The 27991-nt window shown below is 41.1% G+C and overlaps 1 protein-coding gene across 1 annotated transcript; it reads right to left on the bottom strand.

Annotated features, from left to right (window-relative positions):
* Positions 1 to 23: 23 nt before the first annotated feature.
* On the bottom strand, positions 24 to 26861 carry LOC114548435 (arf-GAP with dual PH domain-containing protein 1). Its single transcript, XM_028568393.1, has 10 exons — positions 26742 to 26861; positions 20030 to 20121; positions 12829 to 12911; positions 10481 to 10593; positions 10201 to 10347; positions 6015 to 6098; positions 5800 to 5862; positions 4974 to 5045; positions 2518 to 2746; positions 24 to 130 (listed from the first exon to the last, which is right to left on the bottom strand). Exons 2-10 carry the CDS (start codon positions 20116 to 20118, stop codon positions 102 to 104), a joined length of 909 nt encoding a protein of 302 aa, XP_028424194.1. The 5' UTR covers positions 20119 to 20121; positions 26742 to 26861; the 3' UTR covers positions 24 to 101.
* Positions 26862 to 27991: the final 1130 nt, after the last annotated feature.

Below are 27991 nucleotides of genomic sequence, written 5' to 3'. Positions count from 1 at the left end.
ACCCCACCGCCGCCCGCCGCGGTCTCTGGTCACACGTTGGGATTGTCCCAGGTCTGAAGGAGACTGGGCCGGTCCAGCTGAGTTGTGGCTTCCCGCAGTCTTCAAGGCTTGTGTTTGAAATGGGCCTCCACTGCAGAGACACAGAGAAAGGTTACGTTATACAGAACAATGGACGGATAAGTTCAGTCTTTCAAATGGACGTGTGTCGTTCGAAAGGGCGACAAGCTGCTGAGAGCTAACACTTGAGCTGTGTTCAAAATCGCTCCCTCGCTCACTCACTCACTATCCCCTAGATCTTGTTTATTAAAAGTCCCATGACATGGTGCTCTTTGGATGCTTTTATATTGTGGTCCCCTAATACTGTATCTGAAGTCTCTTTTATATAGACCTTAGTGGTCCCCTAATACTGTATCTGAAGTCTCTTTTATATAGACCTTAGTGGTCCCCTAATACTGTATCTGAAGTCTCTTTTATATAGACCTTAGTGGTCCCCTAATACTGTATCTGAAGTCTCTTTTATATAGACCTTAGTTGTCCCCTAATACTGTATCTGAAGTCTCTTTTATATAGACCTTAGTGGTCCCCTAATACTGTATCTGAAGTCTCTTTTATATAGACCTTAGTGGTCCCCTAATACTGTATCTGAAGTCTCTTTTATATAGGCCTTAGTGGTCCCCTAATACTGTATCTGAAGTCTTTTTTATATAGACCTTAGTGGTCCCCTAATACTGTATCTGAAGTCTCTTTTATATAGACCTTAGTGGGCCCCTAATACTGTATCTGAAGTCTCTTTTATATAGACCTTAGTGGTCCCCTAATACTGTATCTGAAGTCTCTTTTATATAGGCCTTAGTGGTCCCCTAATACTGTATCTGAAGTCTCTTTTATATAGACCTTAGTGGTCCCCTAATACTCTATCTGAAGTCTCTTTTATATAGGCCTTAGTGGTCCCCTAATACTGTATCTGAAGTCTTTTTTATATAGACCTTAGTGGTCCCCTAATACTGTATCTGAAGTCTCTTTTATATAGACCTTAGTGGTCCCCTAATACTGTATCTGAAGTCTCTTTTATATAGACCTTAGTGGTCCCCTAATACTGTATCTGAAGTCTCTTTTATATAGACCTTAGTGGTTCCCTAATACTGTATCTGAAGTCTCTTTTATATAGACCTTAGTGGTCCCCTAATACTGTATCTGAAGTCTCTTTTATATAGACCTTAGTGGTCCCCTAATACTGTATCTGAAGTCTCTTTTATATAGACCTTAGTTGTCCCCTAATATTGTATCTGAAGTCTCTTTTATATAGACCTTAGTGGTCCCCTAATACTGTATCTGAAGTCTCTTTTATATAGACCTTAGTGGTCCCCTAATAGTGTATCTGAAGTCTCTTTCCAGAAATTCAGCCTTGGTGCAGAATTACAGCCACTAGAGCCAGTCCCACAATTTCCTTAGGATGTGCTATTTCTGTGTCTGTAGCTATTGAGGAGGAGAGAGGGGGGGCAAGGTGGAGGGTGAGAATGTGGCCTTGACCAACTGCCACTTTGCTCGTTTGAAAACCATGATGTCTCTCTCTCTCATGGGGGGGCCAAATTCTCTGGGCGGGCAGAGCAGAGAAAGGGGAGGTAACCTTGTTCCTTATGAGGTCATAAGGAGGGCTCGCTTTAAACCTATCACCATTTCTAGCCACTGGGGGACCATAGGCAGGCTGGGGGAACGCATATTAATGTTAAAAAAACTCCTAAAGTAAAATGTTCATGCCATGGGACCTTTAAATAGTCCCATGGCAACGACCTAACGAGATTTCGGACACTCACTGAAAACACATCGTTGCGTGACTTGTGTCAGCAGATGCGCTCGTTGTTTGCGTGACGGAGGTGGGCGCGCCAAGCGTCATGTAAACAAACCGAAACAAAATCCACTGTTACGAAATGAAAGCCCGGTCCATTTTTCCTTATCAGTTTTCGTTGTGACTTCTGCTTCTTCTTCTCCTCCGGGGAAAACACATTGCATTGTGGTATACGGGAATGAAATGAAGGGTACATTGTATTTACACTCAAATTAGCAGTGACCTTGACCTTTGACCTCCAAAATCGAATCAGTTCATCCTTGAGTTCAAGTGGATGTTTATTCCAAATTCGAAGAAATTCCCACCAGGCATTCAGAGATATCGCCTGTAATAATACGATATAATAATAATAAAAGAAATACATGTCATTCATAACGCACTTCACATACACAAGAATCGGATGGATACAGTGACCTCATTGTGTATATCTTTTAAAATACATAATGCACAAAAATAGATATTCCGACACCTGTGTGTTTTATTAGAAGGAATATTTAAACGTAAATTATTGGGGGTCAATTTTTGACGCTCCTAAATATACAGTGACCCGCTGAAAAAGCAGAAATATCCACAGGCTACCTTTAAACATAGAAAACATAAAAAAATAAAACGGGAAAAAAGGGTTGCCTTAATGCAAATAAAACCCTACAGTATTCAAATGTTTTCCACACCTGCATATTCCTGCGGCCTCATTGGTCGGTTGATGACCCTCTGGAAGGCCGATATCCAATCCCGTTGCTCGGCTTCGGTTTCGCAGGCAAACAGGAACTTCCTGTCTGGCGTGACGATGGTGATGCCGTGGTTCCAGTGGTAGCCCTGTGTGGAAGAGGGCAAGCCGGACAGGACGGTGTAGCTGTTCTCCTTACTGCCGATGAACACCTCACCACGGGCGTAGGCGTCCTGGGACACAGACAGAGACAGAGGAAGTCCTGTGAACAGACTAACGGAGCCTTCACATTGGCACAGTAGATACAGCTGCCAAACGACCCGAAAGTCATTAATTTCCTATGGAGAATCGCAGACCGCGTGCGAATGGGTCCGTACCGATATCGGCCCCAACGAGCGCGGTGCGAAAAAAAAAAAAACGTGTCCGTTGGTCATCCGGATGCGTTCAAAAAGTTGAACTCTTACGACAGGCAACGGACAGTTCCTATCCAACAATCCGAGCGGAAGTTAGCGTTGCTGTGGTACTGATAAACAAATCTGAATTCTTAAAGCAACACTATGCAACTTTTCCCGTTTCGGTCCCCCTACAGGTCGGAGGTGGAACTGTCCATTACATTACATAGTGCAAGTTTGCAAGATCGGGTAGCAGATCTGTAGTTCTAATGAACTGGACAATGTGATGTAATGGACAATTCCGCTTCCAACCTGTAGGGGGACTGAAGCGGGAAAAGTTACTTAGTGTTGCTTTAACTTTTAATAAAATAAAATAAACAATGATTTCATAATGATGTGTTGTTATGTAATTTTTTTAATTTTAGTAGTATGAGAAAAGTTCCGTGCAGAAACAATGCATATGATACCTGCTATGGCTAAATTGGTTAGCAACAGAAAATCAAACTATTGACATTATACCGCTATATCACATTTAACCAACCTGACATATCAGCATCCTTGGAAACCTTTCTCCACACAGCAACCTTGCTGTTTATACCTCATAGACATTTTGACTTGTCATAGTAGGAGAAGCACAGCTGAAATTGATAACCTTAATGATGGCACAATTCCATCAAGTTTCCCAGTAAGCTATTTCAGTGAGTCAGCATGTACAATACCAGGGCCTCTCCTAAGTGGAACGCAGCCATCATTAATGGTTCTGTATACACCTGTGCTTTTCCTACTATGACATGTCAACATGTCTGCCGTGAAAAAGGTCTACAGCCCTCAGATGAGAGGTCATAGAGAATTGGACATTTGGACACTGACAGAATGAGTTGTTCTGGTCTCTCCGCCATTTTTCTCTTCTACCCGCTTCCAGCGATGTAGTACGACGTCCACTGGGGGTGCATTGTGTATTACGTAGCAGATTTCCAGTGCCAGTGTGAAGGCGGCGTAAAGCTTAATTTATGAAGGCGGTCGTTTCCAGCGCGAAGGCTTCGCAAGCTGTTGCGGCGCGTGGTTGTGCACCGCTGAATTTTTGCAACTACGCGCCCACTGCGCCTTCTATTCAACGCGGTCGGGCCGCGAAGAGCAGGTGCGTCTGTACAAACATCTGTATGATTCTTCATGTACAGACAACAGGCCATAAACATGTGGTCAGAGAGAGACACCACACTGGGAAATGAAGAAACATTTTGCTGGAGAGTGTGGAAAAACATGAGATCGTTTTGGCAAAGCCAACACGCTTGCGTTTTCGGCACGGCTCGAGCCGCGCCTGAGACGTCGATGTAACGCAGGCAGCGTGCGAGCTCTAACCTGTTAACATGGGAGCCGAAATATAAACGGACACGCCACGCAGCTGACACGCTCACGCCACGCAGCCAGTGTGTAACCGGCCTAATGTTTTGCGGCACGTCACTGTTTAACATGGATGTGTTTACTACTGTTGCCAGGCAGCAAAAAAAGAATTTCCCACTATGGCCACGCCAAGACCCGCCCTTCAATAGCAGCTTGATTGGTTGGGGTTAGGCATTGACCTGGAGTGGTTAAGGTTAGGATACCCAATTGGTCAGGGGATAAGACCTGTACAAATCAGGTTACGTTACCTTGCGTATGCATGGACGCCTGGCCAATAGTAGCTATTGAAGGGTGGGGTCTTGGCGTGGCCAAAGTTCCCTTTGCTTCCGCTCTCTTCTTCTCTACTACTTCTTGCTTATTTACAGATTATTTTGTCTGTACGCCCTCTGGTGTTTCGGAGAATACTGCAACGGACAGTGCCTTGAGCATTAAACGTCTCCGTGCATGCTAGTAGCGCGATCTAGCGCCATCTACGGGGGCACTCGAGTATACCCGACGCTTTAATTCAATTCAATTCAATTTTATTTATAGTATCAAATCATAACAAGAGTTATCTCGAGACACTTTACAGATAGAGTAGGTCTAGACCACACTCTATAATTTACAAAGCCAGTGACCAGTCAGAACAAAAGGACAGGTCATGAGGGCACAGGCGGGCTCTTCTTACCAGGGGGTCTTTGAAATACATGAGTCTCCTGTCATCCATAGTAAACCACCTCTTCTTGAAGCCCTCCGTGTGCTGTGGCAGACCAAGAGAGACAAAATGACATTTTGAAGAGAGAAAACAAAAAAAGAGTCAGCATAACTTGTCATAAGAGGTCTACAGTACTGCAACTTATGAAAATGCACGCAAACGCATCACAAAAGGCAACATTACGAGAACACACGCAAACAGATCACAACACCCAACAATAAGAAAACGCACGCAAATAGATCACAACACGCAACAATGTGATCTATTTGCATGTGTTCTCTTATTGTTGCGTGTTGTGATCTATTTGCGTGCGTTTCAGGCCTCAATTACTCAAATGAATGTATCTTATTTATTCAAATTAAACATTCAGAGACAAAAACAATTCATTCAACTCAATGGGTAGAGGGGTTGCAAGTAGGCATTGCTCCATTTTAAGTGCTCATACGTAAAAACATCACACTATATGCGTCCTGCAGAGATATGGTCAAATTTGGGCAAATGTTAACTGTGAAATTGAAGTGTGATATAATAATTATTCCTAAATTGACTTTGTAAGCATCATGACTTTGCGTAAACATACACACCACTTTCCTTTCCTACTACCCACTACGGTGATAATTCACACGTAATGTACGTCAATGGAGGCCAAACAGCGTTGATAAACACGCTAAAAAGCGATTATGCGTCTTGATAACATACCAAAATGGCATACGAATTGACGTGTCATACATACGCCCCTTTATGAGATCAGTCTGTTGTAAAGGCGGTAGGATCAAGTGAGTATAACCCCGGGACAAACCTTTGGGCCTGTTTTCTCCATAAATCCTTCCTTCATGAAGTTTCGGGTCAGTTTGGGCACCAGCTGGAGAAGAAAAGACAAAAGAGAATGAAATAAAAGCATGCACGCAACATTTTAAATAATAATGATTGAGATGCACATGTCAACCACTGAAAGAAATCTATCTTAAAGCAGGCCGGGGGTTTGATCCGTGTGTTGTGCGATTGAATCCTCACCTCCTCATCACTTGCTCCAGGAAAGGCCACCTGTAGGTAGTGGAACCTGGCCGCTCTGATAGCATTAAACCAGTCGACCATCTCCTGTAAAAAAAAAAATAAATAAAATAAAAATTCACACAGTAACTCTTCACAGTATGCATTTTGGGCTCAGGGTTTGTAATACAGTATATAGCAGTGGTTCCCAAGATTTTTTCAATTAATGTAGCCCTTTTAAGCCATGTAACCCCTAACCAATGCGATCATTTTTGGTAGAAAAAAAAAAGTCTATATAAAGAGGAACAATATAAGCAATGTCAGCGATAGATTTACTAAACAACAGCCTTGTACCTGGAAAACATTTAAATGCTAATGAGAAAAGGAGACACAAACTTTTTTTAAAGCAACAAAACCTTGGAAAAAGACGGTAGAAAGAAAGAATTAAGGCAAGAATAGTAATAAAAACTTAAAAAAAACAATTAAAATAAGCGAGAAACTTCGAAAAAAGTGACAAAAACTTTGAAAAAAGCAGAAACAAACGTTGAAGAAAATAAGACAGTAGACTAAGACAGTAGGAAAAAAATACTTGGTGAGAAAAAAAAGGTGACAAACTTCCAAAACAGCGACAAAAACTTTGAAAAAAGCGACAAACTTGGAGGAAAAAAAAAAAAGACCGTAGAAGTAACTACAGCCTTTCAACTGAAAAACATTTGGCTAAAAATGTCACGTACCCCCTTCAGTCCTCCAAAGTACCCCCTAGGGGTACACGTACCCCCATTTGAGAAACACTGGTTTACATCAGTAAGGTCAGTGTTTCCTCTATGTTGATTTTGTAGTGGCGGCCCACCATGGCAAAATTTCTGCCACCACTGTATCAGAAATAGGGCTGTACAAAAAATGTAGTCGCGGTTGCCTTTTAAATGGTCCTGTCGCTCACATTGCAATTCAACAACAAGTAGAACTATTCAGAGGTTATTGGACCCATCCAGTTTAACTCCACATACCGTTGTATTGATGTAGTTTTAGTATTGTCAAAACGTTCGCTTTCTTCCGAGTCGACTATTAAACAAACAGCTCCACCAAAAACCAAAAAAGTGTAGACCTGTTGTAGATGTTAAGTGCCCTATGGTTCCTCAAAAAATACAGTTCAATCACAACTGAAAATATGCCTCATTGTGTGTGATTAGAGGTGAATAAATATATTTGTTTGTGTTGCAGCGAAGTGTCAGTTCTGTTTCATACGTTAAACATTTGGCGGCGGGGCGCGCGGGTGGGGGGTTGTTGTTCGGACAGACCTGCCCTCACTGCTAAAAAAAAACCCTGAAGGATACACTGTAGGTGCAGTCGAAGGCACCTGTGCTGTGTGGATGCTGCAGTGCTGTCGATAACTCCACAGGACAAGAGTGACGGTGACACTGGATGAACCCGATGAACTCGTTCTGTCACAGCCTGCACTGACACTACTCAGCCAGCAGAGGGAGCAGCGCCATTTCTGCCTCATGCTCCACTAACTCCCCTGAATGACTTTTAATATCTGTCTCGGTCTTCTCTCTAATCTTTTCCTTTGTCGCTAACTCTTTCTCCCTCCCTCTTGTCTCTCTCTCTCTCTCTGAAAAGACAGAATGCACGCACATATAGATGTGAAGGTTTCAAATGAAGAATGGCGAAAGTTTATAATTTCTGTTCATGAAATCTTACGTCACTAAGAAACTATTTAATAAACGAGTGGGTAGTAAGTGTGCAGGCTCAAATCCTCCATCTGGACTTTCCTATCATTAGTGCTAATATGGAAATTATGGGACCCATAAAACAAAGTGTATTTCCACATCATTTCCTGAGGGTCTGCTGTCGATCCTACAAACTAAACAACATTACACACTTCAACCACCGCTTTACTGTAGATACATGAAAGAACAAGGATGTATGTATTTGTATTTCAGTGTGGAGTAGATGAATATGTACAGCACTGACATTTGGTGTCTAGGCTCTGACCTCATCGCTCCCCACAAGGAAACACCACGCTGAGCACAGCAGGGGAGTGGGGGTGTGACGTTAATCCCCCTCCCCCCGGGGGGAAGGTACAGTATAGTCACACACTACTAGGTAAAAGCAGGGGTGGATGTGGGGGATTTTCTATGATCCAATTCAAATCCATTTAAGAAAACCGAGCCAAAATAATGCAACAAAACTGGCTAAAACAATATATTTCACATTGAACATACAGTGCAGACAGATTTGATATTGTGTTGGAGTTTGAGCCTGAAATGGAACAATGCAAGTGTTGACTTTTAGCAATAGCCTATTTTTTCACGCAGAAGCATTTCCAGGCAAAATAGAATACGAAAAGGTGTCTATATGTCATTTTGACAGGAATGCATTTAATGAATGTTTGAAATGTTTTGACATAAATGCAGATATAAATGTCATTTTAAAAAATAATAATAAATTGGTAATTGGTCAACACAGAACGAAATATTCTGTAGCCTATTTTTCCGTCAATACTGCCGCCGTTGTCTTTGCTGTAATCAAATCAGTATATATTTCTGTTTAACATGAAGTGTACTACTGCTTGAGCAGGAACGCCACGCTCGCGCCACGCAGGCCGTGTGCAGGAGGGCCTGAGTCACTCTTTTTCCCTGAATGTGGACGGAGACACCTTTGAATTCAAGCTACGAGTCAGCACTTTACCCTTGTAGTTGTTGTTCCAGAGCCAAAACAACACTAACTGTGCCACTATCCAAATACTTACTGCCTGCACTGCAGCTACTGAAGCCACTGATACTACAAGTGAACAGTTACGGATAAAAAGCCAAAAGGAAATTAATTATTAAAAGGGACATTTCCAAGTCCAAGTGGGTTTGGTAGTGCAGACAGCATGCATATTATACTACTAACCTTGTATTAATGCCCTGTATTACTGGATTCTAGGGCCAACATCAGACAGAGTGCTTTTTGCAGGTTGCAAAATGCGAAGCACACGCACTGGCTTTTTTGTTGTTGTTGTTGTTGTTGAACCCCTACAATTTACAAAGAAGAGTGGCTTGCCTGCTTTTTCTTGTTTGTTGCTAGGCAACTAATTCTCAATTCATCCAATTGGACAAAACGCTAATTAGTTTTTTTTTCCAACTTCAGAGCACTTCTGCAGAGATGCAAAGGGGCATGGAGTGGAAAAACACAGAGGCGATCAGCAGCACAAAAGAAGGGGGCAAAAAGTTGAATTCTCATTGAAAACAATTACAAAGAAGCCGCCTCAGGCTGCTAAAAAGCGCTGCCTGATCAGGGGCTTAAGGCCGCTTGCACACTGGCTGCGTGGCATGAGCGTGGCGTTCCTGTTGCGTGTCAGTTGCGTGGCGGCTGCATGGTGTTTTTCTATGTCTTCGCACGCCAGAAACGTGTCTGACGCGGCGCTGCTGCTGCTAGCCTCGTCTGTACGCATATATGTTTCCCACTGATTGGAAATGTACTGCACTCAAGCAGTAGTATACTTCATGTTAAACAGAAATATATACTGATTGATTACAGCAAAGACAACGGCGGCAGTATTGACGGCAAAATAGGCTGCAGAATATTTTGTTCTGTATTGACAGGTGCAATATTTGAAAATCGATAATTATTTATTATTATCTTTTTAAATGACATTTATATGTCTGCATTTATGTCAAAACCTAGAGACTTTCAAACATCAACATGTCATTTACGGGGGCGGCTTCTAGCTCACCCAGTGTTGGCTGGGTCCTGCAGCGGCGCGGGTTCGAACCCGACCTGCTGCCCTTTGCTGCGTGTCAAACCCCATCTCTCTCTCCCCCTTTCCTGTCTACCCACTGACACTCTGTAAAAAAGGGAAAAGCCCCAAAAAAGACATATAAACATCTTTTCCTATTCTATTTTGCCTGGAAATGCTTCCAACGCGCTTGCGTGTCGCGTGAAAAATAGGCGCTGGTCCTATTTCTAGCAGGCACGTGTCACCCAGGCAGTGTGCAAGCTCTAACCTGTTAACGTTATTAAATTTTTTAATAAAAATAACCATGCAGCTGACACGCTCATGCCACGCAGGCAGTGTGCAAGCGGCCTAAGACTTAATTGACATGGAGCATACAGTATGAGAAGAATGGCACTGCATTGTACAGAACACTTAGGACATTTTTTTTTTTTAAAGGGCAACGTGTACTGTAATATAATTCAAAAGTGTGTGTGTTTGAAGGTGTACCTTAGCATCACTGTGGTAGACAAAGATGTTCCTTGTGCTGTTGTCTTTCAGGTAGGTGATCTGCAGGCCACAGGGGTTGCCAATCTTGGCCGGTTGGAAGGTGGCATTCAGGGTCTCGATTTTCATCACTGCTTTGGGATCCCTGGCCTTGGTGGAGAAAGACATGAAAAACAAACAAGGACTTTGAGGTCTCAAATTCCTAGAGCACGGCTGGCTTTCGCCAACGTGATTCGTTTCTGCTGCAAACACCCTTCAAGATCAGCCGCGTCATCTCGCTTACGTCCTGCTTGTTGAAGTATTTCAGCGCCCCCTCCCTCTCCGACAGGATGAACTTTCGGCTGAGAAACTGACCGTTGTCTCTTCCTCGTTTCCATAGAAATCCCTCTCTGTACCCTGGGCAGGGAGGGGAGAAAAAAAAAAGTGTTTGAGATTGGGAGGCTGTTATGAAAAAAAAAAGAACCATCGGAGCAGATGAGAGATTAAATGGAGAAGGCATGTACAACACAGTGAGTAACTGGTCGGAGTAACACACGATACTTCAGTTTAGCAAAAATGAAAAGTTGTTTGAGATCTTATTTAGAAGAGGAGGAGGGAAAAGGAGACGGAGAGAGAGAAAAGGCAACATCCAAGAGGCAAATGGACCAGAGAGGGAAGAATTTAGCAAGGAAATGCAGCATGAGGCAGCACACAGAGATAGAGATTTTATTGTCTATAAAGGCCACAGAATATCCTTTTCCATGCTAAGGATATGCTGTTCTATTTATAGCCTGCAATGCCTTTTTCTTCTTCTACAATCTATTTTGGTAAAAAGCGCTGCCTACACAGACTCCTTTTCTGTCTTTTCTCTTCTATTTCCGTCCCGCCGTGATGTGTTTTCTTTCTAATCTGGATCTATTTTGGTCCCTTAATGGGAGGTAGACGTCTAAGCATAAGGAGGTGACTCATTTACATGTTAGCCACTTGACTGAGTGTTGCATAATAAGCAACAATTGTAGAATAAACTTAACTAAAAAAAATGACAAGTAAGGGATGAAAAAGGAGCTACTTTAATTTGCGCCGAATGATTTGTACAGAATAAAATAAATGAAATAATGACTTTAGAGGAAAGATGTCTAGTGTGTATAAAAGAGGACGGAATGGATAAGGGGCAAAACTTAAGTAACATACTCCTAAAGGGTTTGTTGACCCAAAATATGATACTTCAAGTATTAAAAGTATTATTATAATCTACTGCTCTCTCTTACACTCTCCTTATTAAATGCCTACTGCCATTGATTACCTCTATTCTGTCTTCTCGTCCTCTGCACTCATTCTGATCTGTATGTGTGTGTGTGTGTGTGTGTGTGTGTGTGTGTGTATGTGTGTGAGACTGTGACTTTATGACATGAACCATTTACCTACACAGGCATTACCTCATGGATCAATAGCCCTCCTTGTTCCCACCCTTGTCTCCTTCCCTCCCTGACGCTCTTTTTCTTCCTCCTATCCTTTACATACTGGGTCAATATTAACATTGGCCGCTGTGGAGGCCAGGTTACTGCCAATAGTCAATCTCAGCCGCCCACACACCCCACACACAGGCACACGCACACACACACACACACACACACACACACACACACACACACAACACACACACACACACACACACACACACAAATGTCATGCACATCAAAATGAGTGATGAAGAGAGCATGAACGCACAAATATAGATGACAGAATGAGTCATATTATTACACTCTGTCTGCGTGTGTGTGTGTGTGTGTGTGTGCACTGTTCTCCACTGAAACAAACGAATGAGGTCACTGCAAGCCAATAAGAAAGCTCTATCTTCAACAAGACGTGAAATGTATACTAAATGACACACACACACACACACACACACACACACACACACACACACACACACACACACACACACACACACACACACACACACACACACACACACACATATCCACTATACACAAATACTGCACACACACACACACCAACCAACCAACCAAACACCTCTATTTTTCTACATTGACAATTAAAGTGCCACCGCTTGAATATAACAACAGTGCTTTAAACCGCAAATACCTACACAAACAACTGGGAGAAGAAGGGTGAAAATGAATGTATGAAAGTCAGTGATGGATGTTTTAGAATAATTGAACTCTAGGAGTTTTCAAAGTTGCACTTATCAACGGGTAAAAAAAGCAAGATTGGCACAAGTGACCATCCAGTTTTACGAATTAAATCTGCACATCTGCACGTTTGTTTGGGTTGTGTGTTATTTCCCATTTTTTGGGATCAATAAAAATCTATCTATCTATCTATCTATCTATCTATCTATCTATCTATCTATCTATCTATCTATCTATCTATCTATCTATCTATCTATCTATCTATTCTTCTAACTGGGCAAATGCTTTAACAGCTACAAAAAAAAGTCAACTGAAAAATACTGCAAAATGTAAGCATAAAAAACTGAACTGCAAAAGATATCGTTGCTGGTGATAACTCTTAAGGTTAGCTTAGACTTACAGTAAGTGTCACAGAGGTGTTTTTAAAGTGTTCGCTTCAGCTCGCAAACAAATCAGCTTAGACGAGGGTCTTCACAATTACAAACAAACACCACAGTACCTGCAGAGTAGGGCTCCTGCTTTTCGATAAACTCAAACTCATTCCTCTCGTACTTGGCTCTGATCCACTGCTCTCTCAGCATCCTGGAGACATAGCAAAACACACACAGTTCAGTTACACACTCACTAACTGCCCCGTTCTAAACACACAAAACCTTTTTCCACACAGTATTGCTTTTTACTACACAGAAATTATGAAACGGAAAGAAGATCCCAGTTTCAAGTCAAAAAAAACTGTATATTTGACCTACAGTTAAGTACACTATGTCATGATATGGCCTCACAAGCAGATATAGGACAGAGGAGTGCTTATACAGTTGTGGGGCGCAAGCCATGTTAAATGAGTGAAGATAAAAAATGAGGGATTGTTAGGCCTACATTATTATCATCTCTTCTTCTTTGAATACATAGAAAAAGTGCTAGTGTCTTTGCTTTCTGTCGCCATGGATCCAACATGGTGATGTGTCCCTGCAGGGTAAAGTATTGAATACTCAAAGGGCACTTTTAGTTAACCTGACGTCTTCCTACTCCAATTCTAGTCAGAATATGTGTCTGATACTGCTCCACTGGGCTGTGATTATGGGGCGTGTTTCAACCGAACCAGGAAAGAAAATGCCTCTGCACTCAATTGGATAGACCTACAACCAATCAACCAATCAGAGCAACGGAGGCAGACGTCACAGAAGCTGCAAGTCAAAGGCAGGCTCCGACAGAGCAGAGGCAGAGGCGGCAGTTTCCGTGTCGTGCGGACGGGTGTGGAGATGTGTATACATACGTGATCGCGGTTCTCTGTTCCTCTTTTAAAATCAACGCGCTGTCGATATCTTCTATGTCTGTCGATCTTTGTTGTAAACGAATTGAACCCAAGCGCTCTTTGGTGACGTGGTTGATCACGTTACTGTTGATCATCTGTCCATCATCGTATCAAGCCCGCCCTGACAATTTCATTGGTCCGAACAGCTCTGGTTCGAGTGTAGTTGCTCCACAACGGATGAAGTCCAGAACGAACTTCCCAACCTCAAATGTTGTGGGCGGGGCTAAGTTCGGCTGGCATCCAGGCTAACTTTTAGTCAAATATGACTTAACATCATCCGAAGCTGTGAGTGTATTATCTGCGTTTATACCATTTGTAGAAGTAAAAATGCACCTGTGACGACAGACCGAAGATGACCATCTCTCTAACGCCCGACTGCCGGCTGTAGAGTCATATTACACACACATATGAGAGTGGTATTGGTTATTACAAGGGTGGAGCATTATTTTTGTTTCCTTTTTGAACACTATCTCTATTGTTACTTTAGGATTCTGAATAAACTGAATAACGGAATAGTCTTTGAACTCCCGTTCTACAACACTCCTTCGTTTCCACAGTTTCTACCAAAGCTGCAGGTCAAATTTCAGACTTTCTTCCTCTTCACTGTGAGGAGAAACAAATTGGCAACAGTCAGCACATCACCATGCCAACAATCTCTCTCATTTGGTTTCCCTCTCTGCCTCTCCTAACTTTGCAGTCTCCCCTTCAGGCTCCAAACAAGCGTTCTATCAGCATCGAGAGGTAATGGCCGTACTCCGAGCAGATATCTCTTTGAATGACAACTTCCCGTGACACCGGATTGGAACTAAAGCCTTTGGTTCTCGGGGGGAGTGGAGTGAGGGAACACAAACAGACACCATGGCAGAGACAGCAAGAAAGACACTTTCTCGCACTCTACCTGTCGTAGTTCTTTTCCTGTCTATTATTTTAATCCGATTTTGTTGACACAAAGAGACAAGGGTGGATGAAGTATTCAGATCCTTTACTTAAGTCAAACTACTAATACCACACTGTAAAAATACCCTTTTACAAGTAAAAGTCTTGCATTGAAAATGTTACTTACTTAAGTTAAAGTAAGTATCATCAGGAAAATGTACTTAAAGTATTAAAAGTACTCAATGCAGAAAAATCCTCACAAACTGGAAACGATCAAAACAGTCCTGTCAATTAACTTAACTTTCAGGGTAACTACCGTTTTTTTTCAACATGGACCCCATTTTCCTATGTTTTTGTGTCTACATGACACGTGGAACGACAATCAGTGGTGAAACAAGCTACAAATTGTCCAGTTTGTATACCTTGACAACAGTGCTTGTTTTGCCACTGACAGGCTCAGATTAATATTCTCAGTGTCTGACAACATTACGGAAAGGATTTCTAAGGAGGCCGACCTTTCTGTTAAAGAGTAAGATCCTTTTTTAAATATAAAAAACACCCCCAAAATAGCGTTCGTCAAAGCCACCAGACTCAGACACCAGATGCTTTTAGCATCGTAAAATAGACTTCATTCAAAGTCGACAGAAACTAAATAAAACTATGAAAAGACATTTTGGGTCGTCTTTCCACTTTTCCAACCATCACAACTATAGTTTTGGTTGTAATAAACACACAGTTTACCTATTTACATGTGAAAATATGTTGGCTCTATACAAGCTGAAAGTATTCCTTTTTTAAATGGATTCTGGTGGATTTAGCGCTAGCGACTTCAAAGCTGTTTCTGGTTAAACAAAAAGGTCTCAAAGAGGTTTTAAAAGGTCTGTCCCTGAAGGGATCCTTTCCATAATGTTGTCAGACACTTAGAATATTAATCTGAGCCTGTCAGTGGTAAAACAAGCAGACTGCCGACTGCAACAATCTTGCTTAATACTGGACCGATGTCCGATTGTTCCCGTTAGTCACTTAGACACAAAAACATAAAAAATAGGGTCCAGGTTTTAAAAAAAACGGAAGTTATCCTTTAACTTAAGTGTTTAATCAGCTAACATTTTAGCTGAACTTGTAGGTCTATACATCGTGGGTAGTTTAATTTATAATAAAAGGTTGTATTTTATAAACTACATGCGTTTTGTGTGTGAAAATCTTAATTTGTAAAGTAACTAGTAACTAAAGCTGTCAGATTAATGTTGTGAAGTAAAAAGTACAATATTTCTCACTAAAATTTATTGGAGTAGAAGTAGAAAGTGGCAGGAAAAGAAAAGACTCAAGTAAAGTACAAGTACCTCAAATTTGTACTTAGTTTCATTCCACCACTGCAAAGATAGATGCATGGACATGCCTAAAATGTCCAAAAAAATCTAAATCACTACTACTATCTGCTTATATAACCAAAGTGTAAGGTAGAAAAGAAGTCAAAGTATTCCTAGAGGCAGATTAAAAATAATATGGTACAGAAAGGCCTATGCTCCAGATAACATTCAAATATATGCATATAGAACTGTATAGTTTTCCAAAAAGCTTAGGCCTAACCTTAATTAATCTCATGTGATTCAAAGTTGTAAAACATGAAATAGTCCACGGGGGTGTGTGGATAATTTTTTTAGGCCTTTCAAAAAGGAAGAGGAAGTGATATTTAAGTGATATGCAGTGAGAGGTGTGAAATAGTATGACGTCATTCACACTAAGAATGTACCACTGCACAACATAGTGTATGCTCACTTTAGCACTTACCAGCATGCTGTATTACCGCATCTGCATTCAATTCAATTCAATTTTATTTATAGTATCAAATCATAACAAGAGTTATCTCAAGACACTTTACAGAAAGAGTAGGTCTAGACCACACTCTATAATTTACAAAGACCCAACAGTTCCAGTAAGTCAGCATTTTATTTTCACGTGGGACTGTGAAGCTCAAACAAGGGCCAATTTGACATAAAGAAATAAGACTTTAAAGCTGCAGTAATCAATATTTTTCTCTTCATTATTAACAATAAGTGAAATGACTATGTAATATTAAAGGTGTTGCTCCTTGTAGACGTACCCGCAGATAATTAGCACCCGACTCTATAGTATGGATGTATTATACAGTAAGAACTGGACACTGCAGACTCAAAGATGGCGCCCTGTCAATTGAATGAATATTGCTCACCCAAAAAAGTTCTCCGGCTTTGGGGTTTGATTCTGTATTGTGCGGCACATGTGCATTAATGTTTCTCCCATTTGCCCTGTCCACACATAGAGCACAGAACAGTGTGATTTTGGAATTGAAAATTCCATTCATTTTCTCCATAAAGATTCTGATCAATAGCCATGTCTAAACCACCCAAGGTAGACTGACCACGAGCTATGAGATTGTGAAACAATGTGTTATGCCCCTAGAAGCTACAAGTTGATATCAACCTTGTTTTAAAAAAAAAAACGTCGCTGATTGGTAGAGCTCACTGTTTCCATGGGAATGTTTACCGCTAACCAGCGAACGGCTATAGTAAGCGATAGTAAGCTGCTACCGCTGGAGTCTATTTTTTATGTACACAGTCTTGTACCTTTGCTTTTTTTCCCGTTTTCAAAATTATTTTGCGCCAAATCAAATGTTTTTTCTCATTTATTGTAGCTGGTTGGCTTGGTTCCCAGCTTAAAACTCTCTCTCTCTCTCCCTCTTACTCTCTCTCTCTCTCTCTCTCTCTCTATCTATATATATATATATATATATATATATATATATATATATATATATATATATATATATATATATATAACGTCAATGGAGCAATTGAATGGGGAAAAAAGTAGGTGGTCACCGTTGAAATCATACACATTATATTGAGGCGTCAAGCACATAAAGATAGCTTTTCTAAGCTCTGGGGATGTTTTACGAATAAAAAACCTCCATAAATTCAAAATTCATAATACAAAGATTAATAATGGACCTGGTTTGCAGTTTGAGTTGTCATGTCAACAGTTTTACGCACTTTTATAGTGGTGGTCTATGGGGAAAATGCTTTTTGGGCAGCAGGGGATATCGAGCTCTCCATGGCTCCATTCTCTTCAACCATCATTCATTTCATCATTTACAGATGTGATTTTCATAGTATGAAATACATGCCAAGGTGTCTTTCGTGAAAAAGGCACTCATGAGGCCTAGCTGCAACGTTAGCCAGCTAGCTCCTGTTAGCAAAGCCAATCAAAAAAGGACACAACTCTTTCTTTTTAATAAATGAACGTACGAGTCAACTTTGATATTTTGTGAATAAAGGTTGTATCACACTTTGACACACAAACACTGACCTTTAAGTGACACTGGTGCCTTTATGAAAGCTCAGTGGAAAACTCAGAATATTAAATAACCATGCGGAAATATAAGAAGATAGTTCGGTGTTTCCTCTAAGTTGATTGGCAAGTGGCGGTCTGCTACAGTTACATTTCTCCCGCCACGGTATCAGAAAAAAGCCGTCTATCAGCAGTGATTGTTAGAGAGTCGCTGAATAGCGAGGACACGCGCTTCCCAACGTGAGTGGGCACGCGTGCCACTCAGAGAAAAGGGAGAAAAAAAAAGAGACAGGTTGTCCGGAGTACCCGGTTGAGATGGCATGTGTGCATCCTTGAGAACTGTAAGTCCTATAGCCTAACTTATATTGTCAGTTCATTTAAGCCTGTGTTAGTCTATAGTGCTTGCACATTTATAGTTTCACCTTCACCTGCTAGCTAAATTGCACGTGGCTGTTGATTCAATACAACGCCCTTGATATTATATCATGGCATAGTAGGCTAAACCGTGATTATTTCATACATTCATGTCCTGAAACATATTGGGGGAAATTCATTCAACATAATTCCAGCCAAATAACAATTAAAAGTAGGCTATGTTATTTGAACATTTATATATATATATATATATATATATATATATATATATATATATATATATATATATATATATATATATATTTATAATATATTTATAACCTAACCTAACTGGCACTGCCTCCGTTTTGGTGTCTGCTGCGGTGCGCAGCGCAGCTCGGACCGTGCGCCGCTTCCCTTTTTTTTTTTCATCCATAAACTCCGCTCTCAGCTCCTCTGCCAGTTGCTGCATGAACTTCCTCCGGGACATTTTATAGCTGGTGCACTCCATGGAGAGGATGTGTGTAATGATTCCAGCCAGTTGTAGCATGAATAAAGTTATATGAACACGTAGACAGCTACCGGCCATCTAGGCTACGTGTAGGCCTACGGCGCCTTTCACAGAGCGAGTGCTTTTCTTCTGATTCAGAACAGAGTCCATCTACGCTGTAGCCTGCGTTACCCACTCTGGCTTTGCCTTCGGCCCATCGGTGATGCCCACTAGAGTCCGGATCGGGCCAAATTTTTCTGTTCGAGCCGGCCCGCGTCCGACAGAGCCGTGACCGAACCCGGCCCGAGCCCAACAGGCATTAAGACATTTGTGTCCGAGCCCAACACAGTTAAAATCTCAAAAAGGCATTCGGAAATGTCAACAGATGAGCGCATCACCGCATGGGGAAACAAGTGCACGTTAATCCGCTGTTAAAATGTTCAATGGGTTAACCTCTCCTGATCGCTTCGTTTCCGACCGTGATCAGAAAACCAGGGGAGACTCGTTACCTCCAGGGCCGACGTTATAAAATGAATAACCACTAACTCTGCTCCAGTTGCATCTACAACACGTCTGCTTCCTCTTTCTCAATCTCTCTTCTGCCCACTTAGGCTACCACCTTAATGCCCTTAATGCCCACACTTGTTACTCGAGACCGCTAGTTACGTTTCTCTGACAGCGACTTTGATTATTACTAAGCAACCAAGATGCATCTTAAACCACGCAAAAGATTAAAAACAAAACTGCAAAAATGGCCAAAATAGGTAAAAGTGATTGTATTTTCTTTGCCTTTTTTGTAATGCATATAGCCTAAAAACAATTTTAAATGAAAATACAGACTATTTTAGGAAAAGTCAGGTACCAGCAGGATTGTATTTTTATACATATAAATTTCAAAACAGGCCACAGGGGTACCATCTAGCAGCATGCTTGCTACTCAGCATTAATGGGCCACCTCTTTCTGAATTCCCCTATAACCGAGCCTTGGAGTTATTTTTCCAAAAGCCAAGAAAAATCAAATGCACACAGCAAGGCTGCAAACTTTGCCACTGAGGCGGTGGGGGGGGGTTTCCGACAGATCTGCCCCCACTGCTAAAAATAATCCTAGAGGAAACACTGTAGTTGTAAAGTTAATACTGTAACAAAATATATTGTCTTTAACACTAGTCTATGCTCAGTTAGCCTAAGCACAGTGTTATCTGTTAGCTAACTAGCAAGTAGGCTAATTCGGGTTAGCACATATGTTCTCTTTTCAGACAACAGACATAAACTGCTTCATACTGGCTGCACCTCAAGTATTCGTGTTTTGAAAGTCACAAGTGAAAGAACAGCACTTACTTGCAGTCAGAGTGTATTGGTCGGTAGTAGAAAGCAGGAACCTTCTGCTCATATTTGGCCTTGGCTGCGTTGTTTCCTGTAGCCGCCATCAACTGAAAGGTAGACAAACAACACAACTGGGTCATCTTAATACTGTTCACAGTTAAATATTCACTATTTCTATCTAACTGAATATGCAGTAGTTTCCACAATGTTGCATTTAACATGTTTAGGGTGAATGAGAAGCCAGATATATTGTATCTAACACCACATTTAACCACTTGTTAACCAGCCAGTTGTTGACTAGTCTTTATCATTGACATATATATAATGGACGAATAGACCCCGTTGCTCTGGACGGAGACCAGTGAAGGCTATTAGAAGCACTTTTCCGGTGATCTCTTGCTTTACTGCGCAGCCTCCAACTGACAGAGACAAATAAATGTGACGTGAGCAACGTGTCTGAAAGTTGTAAGTCTTCTGGTAGCTGTGACAAGAGAAATCTCAATCATTTCCAATCTTACAGAGATGAAGAGCGTAGGTATATGTAAGGAGATAACATAAGCACAGGCTAATTATTGCTAACTAACATGCTAGTTAACATTAGTAATTAAACCTAAACAGCTAATGTAAGTAGAAACTGCCTGCGAGCTTCTCCTGTACTATATGTTAATTCCTCTACTGTGCGACAGTAAGTCACTTGGTTATGACACAATCGTTAACTTATTTTTACAAAAACGTCTGCTACGGAGCTATAATGTGAGGTACAAGGTAATGGAGCCTATTATACATTGTCGTGTTTCTTTAGAAATAAACAATGGACAAATAGAGTCTTTAAACGCTTCAGATGTAAAGTTATTCGCAGTCAAGTGACGTAAAAAAAAAATGGCGGTCAGTGTAATGCTAACAGGAGGTGATCGCTTTGTAGCAACAAAATGGCGCCATCGGAGGTTCGCGTTCTGAAGCGAAGCTTACCCCCTTGGTCTTTATCCACAACGTTTCACTTCCGGGATTGCTCCGTTGCCGCTGGAAATTCTGCCGGATTTCACTCTTTTCGGCCGGATGTCCGTTACCTTCTGCTTTCTTTGTGTGGAATTTTAAACTCTGGTGGATTTATGAGGACTATGGTTAACTGCTCCTCAGATCTCTGCAGGGTAAATCCAGACAGCTAGCTAGACTATCTGTCCAATCTGAGTTTTCTTTTGCACGACTAAAACAACTTTTGAACGTGAACGTATTATCACCGCCCATGACGATTGCCAATAAACCAGAACACGTTTTTTCTCCCAACCCAGAATGCTGTGTGGATTAGTCCACAGGATCTGGCAAAGCGACACTAGTATTTAACCAGCAAAATAAATGTATTTTATTCTGAAAACCCATCTATCGTACCAGCCATAGAGATTCTGAGTGGATCTACACTGCAGAGCTATAATTAGGGTTGGGCATCGTTTTGATTTTAACAATTGTGTTGGAGTTGACATGGGTCAATGTTGTGACATGGGTCACAACATTTTATTTTTAATTCAATGGTGATTTACAGTTTTACCATGCTTTTGCAATGTAAAATAAAGCCACACTTGACAGCTCAGCATACTGTGCTCCACGGCTGCAACACAACAAGTGTTGCAACCGATTATCATTTTCCAAACAATTCCAATAAAGAAACGATTCCATTTGAATCGTAATTTTTGAAACGATTCCAAGTTGGAACCGTTTCTCGATGCCCAATCCTAGCTAATAAATAATAGTAATATTAATAGCCTATATTTTTCCAATCTTAGAGAAAGACACTGAATATTTCATCTTGTACTGTCACTTGGATTTCAATATAAAATCTGATAAAATAAAATAAAAAACACCAACGCCTATTTTATATGCCTATAAAATAAAATGCCATTAGGAAAGACTTGCTGGCTACTGCAGATCCACATAACAGCAGCCATGACATTTCAGGGAAATCTACATATAGGAATAATAAAATATCATTAAACTTTAAATGAGACAATAACTTCTTCGGCTATTGGATAAATTGTGGAATTGGCTACACTGCGTTGGGACTTGTCTGTCTTCGTCCCTCTTTTCCTCTATTGTGTGTTTCATCCAAGGATAATCCCTGAGCTCAAATTCAGCTGGCTGAATCCCTCAACACGCCTCTCTTATCCTCTGAAGGGCTCTGGGAAGGGATGCAGCGTGCTTTAATGTGAAGGTCAAATAGCAGCTGAAAATTCAACCGAAACGCAAACCTCTAAAGAAAGTCAACATGCGACACATCTGCTGCCAAAATGTGATCCGTTTGACACCTCGGATGTGACGTTCAGAACATGATATCAATGTCATCAAAGCAAACGAAAACGATCGGGAACGTTTTGGTGCCATTTAATAATCACCTCTGAACCAGTATCCACTTTATTAGGTATGCCTTTCCTTTAGCAAAATGCTCACTATTCCAGACTGTGAGTTGCAAGCATATGCAGAGCAAGACAATAAAACTTATATATGCCTCCGCCAACCAGTCCAGATGCAGTTTACATCCATGTCTGTCCACTCTCACACAATATATGAAGTGAAGACTTTGTAGGAATTTAATACAAAGCATTAGGTGGATTTAGTGTCACCAATTAAGTCTCCGACCAAATGTGTACACTTCTTTTCCTGAGTTCAATTCGATTTCAATTTTATTTATAGTATCAAATCATAAAAAGAGTTATCTCGAGACACTTTACAGATAGAGTAGGTCTAGACCACACTCTATAATATGCCGTTGAATAATGGACATAAAAATGTCTATTTTTTGCAGACTATGATTTCACAGTGAAGTTGACTTTGACCTTATGGGTATAAAATGTCATCATTTCATAATTTTATCCTTTCCTTTTGACATTTGTGTGAAAGTTTGTCATAGTTAGCACATGAATTCTTGAGTTAAGGTCCAAAATGAAACCTGATCACCAAATTCTATTCCTCAACCTTCAACGGATGGACGGACAACCAAATGTACGTATAGTCGGACATCCCAAAAAACATACAGTAATATCCAAACGTTCACGATAACGTCATTTACATAGCAACAACAAATGAGACGAGGAAAGTCTGATTGTTGCTTCTTACAATGTCATCGTATAAAATGTAGAGCTGGGGCCTCATTAATCAAAACATGCGTACTCCCACCTTCACAAGGTAACAATGATAAATCTCACTTCTTCTACGTCCATCTGCTTGTCCACCTGCAGGCCCATGCCCATACAGAAACAAACGCCCACCGTCTCTTCCAGGCAGTGCTGCAACCGTTGACTTCAAGGCACCTAACCCTAACCTTAACCCTAACCATAATCATTGCCTAATCCTAGTGCCTTCCAGGCAGCGCTGCCTGGAAGGAGACGTTGGGAGCTTAAAACACCTGTCTATCCACTGTCACTATCAAATAAAGGGAAAAGCCCCCAAAAATAATTTTAAAAACAAAAACAAAAAATATCTGAAGACGGTTTTAGCCAGTTTAAGCTAGAGTTGACTTATTATGTTAATAATATTGTAGCTGTTCTGTGTGACAAAAGTATCTCATTTAATTGTGGAAGTTATATTGGAGTGGGACCACAACAGCTCCAAAAGTCTCAACAATAAAAGGCAGGCATCTCTAAATTACCTCTAAAGTCTCCCAATACTACAATTACAGAAGAGGAGTTTTAACAAAAAGCCCATCCTTATTTTTCGGCACTGTAATCAAATTCACTCATCCGATCATCCTGTGCTTGTGTTTAGGTTTCTCCTACAAACACCCACCAAACCACAGAATTATTCTTACATTTTGCCTCATAAAACCTCACTTTCCTCTTAAGTCGAATTTGGTTTACATACCAATTTTTGTCCTCCCACATTTCCAACCTTCTGTTTTTTTTTTTTTATGACTCATGCCAGCATCATCTCCCCCAAAGTTCCTTTGTCACCTAGTGGTGGTGTTAAAGCGCTGACATGATCCTTCCGAGGGACAACTTCACTCTTCTGTAGCAGAGCAAAGGCCAATTTTTTGACTAGTCTTACAAACGACAAGCTTAAAAATGCATTTCTGTGTTTGTTTGTTTGTTTTTGCATATTCTTGCACAGAAGTCTTATTTCTTGCTGATATACGGTATTTCTGAAGGGGGGGCATATTTGCGAGGCACGCAACAGCTCAGCTTTTTCTTACACACTGGAGGATAGTGTAAACAGTCTGACTAATGGAATGGTACTTTATTGATCCCTGTGAGGAAATGTTCTTCCAAAGGGAGGTGCGAGGTCAGGGTCAGCTGAAGAGCAAGGTTCTTGAGCAGATAAGATTTCATTGTCGTGCACAGGCACTTGAGATGTGTTGAGGCGCTGGTATCAGCCAATCAAAAGCATTTTTAGTTGATTGTTATTGGCTATATATTAAGCCAGGTAAAACTGTTCATTGTTTCAGTTGTAACCTATTGTTCTCCAGTTCCCTAAAACCACATCTCTGATCTGCAGTTTAAAGAAATAAACAGCAGCCAGTGGTTTAAGGGGGAGCGTGCATGTTCCTACAGCCCTATGTTGCCACATTTCTTTTTTTTCCCAACTCTATTTATTTTAAATTTTCACACCAAATGACATACAAGAAAGGCCATGGCGAACGAAACGACATTTCTAAGATTCTTTTTCCAAAATTAGGCCCTATGTTCCCACAGTGCCCACATTTCTAAGATTCTTTTTCCATAATTAGGCCCTATGTTCCCACATTTCCTTATCATGAATTTGTATCAGATTTTATCCCCCTTTCTCCCAATTTGGTAGCCAGTTACACCCAACCTATTATCCACTAGCAATGGACTACAGATGGAATGTAACCCTAACCCAAACATAGGGCCTAATTTTAAGAAAAATCTTAGAAATGTGGGAACATAGGGCTGTGGGACCATTGGGTTGTGGGAACATAGGGCTGTGGGAACATAGGGCTGAGAGAACATAGGGCTGTGGGACCATTGGGTTGTGGGAACATAGGGCTGTGGGAACATAGGGCTGAGAGAACATAGGGCTGTGGGACCATTGGGTTGTGGGAACATAGGGCTGTGGGAACATAGGGCTGAGAGAACATAGGGCTGTGGGACCATTGGGTTGTGGGAACATAGGGCTGTGGGAACATAGGGCTGAGAGAACATAGGGCTGTGGGACCATTGGGCTGTGGGAACATAGGGCTGTGGGACCATTGGGCTGGGAGAACATAGGGCTGTGGGACCATAGGGCTGTGGGAACATAGGGCTGACCCCGTTTAGGGAGATCTGCAGTGACAGCATGAGGAGAGCTTCTTTGGTTCTAAAAAAAAAATAATTCCATCCACTTGCATTTATTTCAGTGGTATGTTTCCTCATCCTGCTTTATTTTCTGTCATATTGCTAAGAAATTGACAAGACTAGGTTGTTTCCATAGAAACAAAAAAAAGAACGGTACAGTTTTAGACCCTGGAGTTACCATGGACCCCATAGATACTAGGTGTCTGTATTGTATTCATATTCACACCATTCATATATTAAATATGCATACGTATGTTGAACATACTGGGATTTGCACACCGTCAGTATGCATATTTTAAGAATTTGGCCACAGGTCATGTCATTATATTGGGCCTCGATCGTGCAAGAACCAAACAGATTCCTTCTTAAAGATATGGTTCCAACATTTTAGAAAATATGCTTATGTCTTGCTGCGAGTTAAATGAGAAGATCAATACCAGCAACTTTCTGGAGTCTCTACTGGTTGCCTAGCAACTGGCCTCACCCAAGAAACCGTCTTGCAGAAAACCCCTCTACAAAAGAGGGGACGTTTGGCTGAAACGAAATTGCATACTGTACACTACATACTCAATATGTGTGCTGTGATTTAACACATTTTTCAGTGAACAAACAGTAAGCACCAAGCTGTAATTACCACGTCGGTTCCTGAGAGCCTCCTTGCTGGTTGGGGACGCATAGCCATGGTGCCGTGCCAACCTCAGCGCTAGCGACATCACCAGATAATGCTTAAATTACTGGAAAACTAGTCAAATGGTCGCAGGTGACAAAATCACAGATTTTTTAAGTATATACTGTACATGTAAATTGTATTGGTTTCATATTAAGGTTCCGGACATACTAACAATCTCATATACTGTTTTAGCTACTAAATATCATGTTAAGCCCTATTCACACAGGGGGAAAAAACCTTGTTAAACTTGATAATCAGAAATAGCCCCCACCCCCACCCTTACACTGAACAAAGTCAATCAACACTGTTCTGCTCATCTACCTCATGTATATTTCAATCTTACAATTACAATATTGTTATTAATATTTCACCATTGCACTGAACTGCCTTGCACTATATTTATATTTAAATCTTAAATCTCAGACTATACTGATATTGCACTATTCCTTCCCTTTCTTCAATTGTTATTGTATTTCTTTTTTGTAAATTTGTAAATTCTATTGTATTGTTATACTGTATAACAACAGTATTTTTTTTTATATATTTCTTACTGTCCTTTCTGTTTTTATTCTATATATGTTAAGTGAGTGAGAGCAAAGATTAACCGGAGTCAAATTCCTTGTTTGTTGGCCAATAAAGCTGATTCTGATTCAGATTCAGATTCTGATAATTACAATGCCTTCAAGCTGGATGAATTAAGAATGAAGTAAGTAACTAAGGGTTGTTCTAAGTGTTGCGTTGCGAGTGCGGTGTACTGTTGGCCGTTATTGCCCCCCACCTCCACATCACTGGCATCCCACGTGTCCTGGATAGACTTGACCCGGCTGATGTGGGGGATGCTCCGGTGAAGGAGCGAGCAGGCCTGGCAAACAAACACACCCAAAGTCAGCGACGCCCAGTCCGGCTCTGCAGGGGAGAGAGAGAGAGAGAGAGAGAGAGAGAGCGACAGAAAGGGAGGGAGGAGAGCCGGGGGGAGCGTAGAGAGAACAAGCATGGAGGTGAAAGGAGGGGAAGTGAGATCGGGGAGCAAGAGAGAAGGCAGGAAATGAAACCGGGCAAAGTGGCACAGAAGGACGATAGTGAGAATGGTGGTGGGGTTGAAGAGAGATAAAGGAGGAGGGGTGAGAAAGTCTTGTCATTAAAAGCGCTGCAACAAAGAGAACACCAGCTCAAGGTTCAGGCTGTAAATACTGAAAAGTGCTGATGCTGGCGCTGTTACGGGGGGTAATAGGTAAGTAAGTAAATGAAGCAAATATTACAAGGGACTCTGGTTGAGTGTGTCCCTGCTCATAAAGGAGAGCAGGGCAGCCAAATACGATTTTGGGGAAATCCTATTTAGCGTACAGACAGGAAACAGACCGCCTGAGATCTGATAAGAAGGTAGTTATGAGGTTAGGTATCACCAGCCCCACACACATAGGCACCGTGCAAAAAGACACACTCACATTTGTATGCTCCATGCAATCTTATACTTTAAGGGACACAAGAAAAACAAAAAAGGACTAACACACACATCCTGACATACATGCATGCATGCGCACACACACATAAATCCCCACTGATAATAGGTTTACTGGCCTATAGGTAAGGTAGCCACTAAGATCCACAGATACAGTAAATTTTAAGGATTCAATGTACAGTATATTTAACATTAAAAGATGACTTATAAAGTCATGCCAACAATGATTAGGCTATTTTAATATATTGGTATTCTATGCAAAAAAATGTATGTGTGAAGGCTTTAGGCCGCTGTTTAATAGGTAACCTAATTTTATACAATATATGTAGTAGGGGGTCTGTGCTCCGTCTCTCTTTCAGTTAAGGGGTCCTTGGCTTTGAAGACCCCTGCTCTAAACAGACCATATGCTTATTAGGGCTGGGACGATATGCTTTTGTATTGCGATCTTCATTTATTGCGATTCTAGAAGTACTGCCATTCGATAGTATTGAGTATTGCGATTTTCTTTGACTTCTTTAACAAAAACTAAAGTTGAATAATACACTTCTAGAGACAATGTGTCATGAGAC

This window comes from Perca flavescens, chromosome 21 (genome assembly GCF_004354835.1).
Source record: "Perca flavescens isolate YP-PL-M2 chromosome 21, PFLA_1.0, whole genome shotgun sequence".
Lineage (NCBI taxonomy): Eukaryota > Metazoa > Chordata > Actinopteri > Perciformes > Percidae > Perca > Perca flavescens.
This window is presented reverse-complemented; position numbering and strand designations above follow the sequence as displayed.

What these genes read in the sequence shown, in the direction of transcription:
- LOC114548435 (XM_028568393.1), bottom strand. Translation starts at nt 20,118, where the DNA reads ATGGCGGCTACAGGAAACAACGCAGCCAAGGCCAAATATGAGCAGAAG. An exon ending in CCAATACACTCTGACTGCAA is followed by an intron (nt 12,912 to 20,029) that starts GTAAGTGCTGTT and finishes CTATGTCTCCAG; the next exon opens with GATGCTGAGAGAGCAGTGGA. An exon ending in AATACTTCAACAAGCAGGAC is followed by an intron (nt 10,348 to 10,480) that starts GTAAGCGAGATG and finishes TTCTCCACCAAG; the next exon opens with GCCAGGGATCCCAAAGCAGT.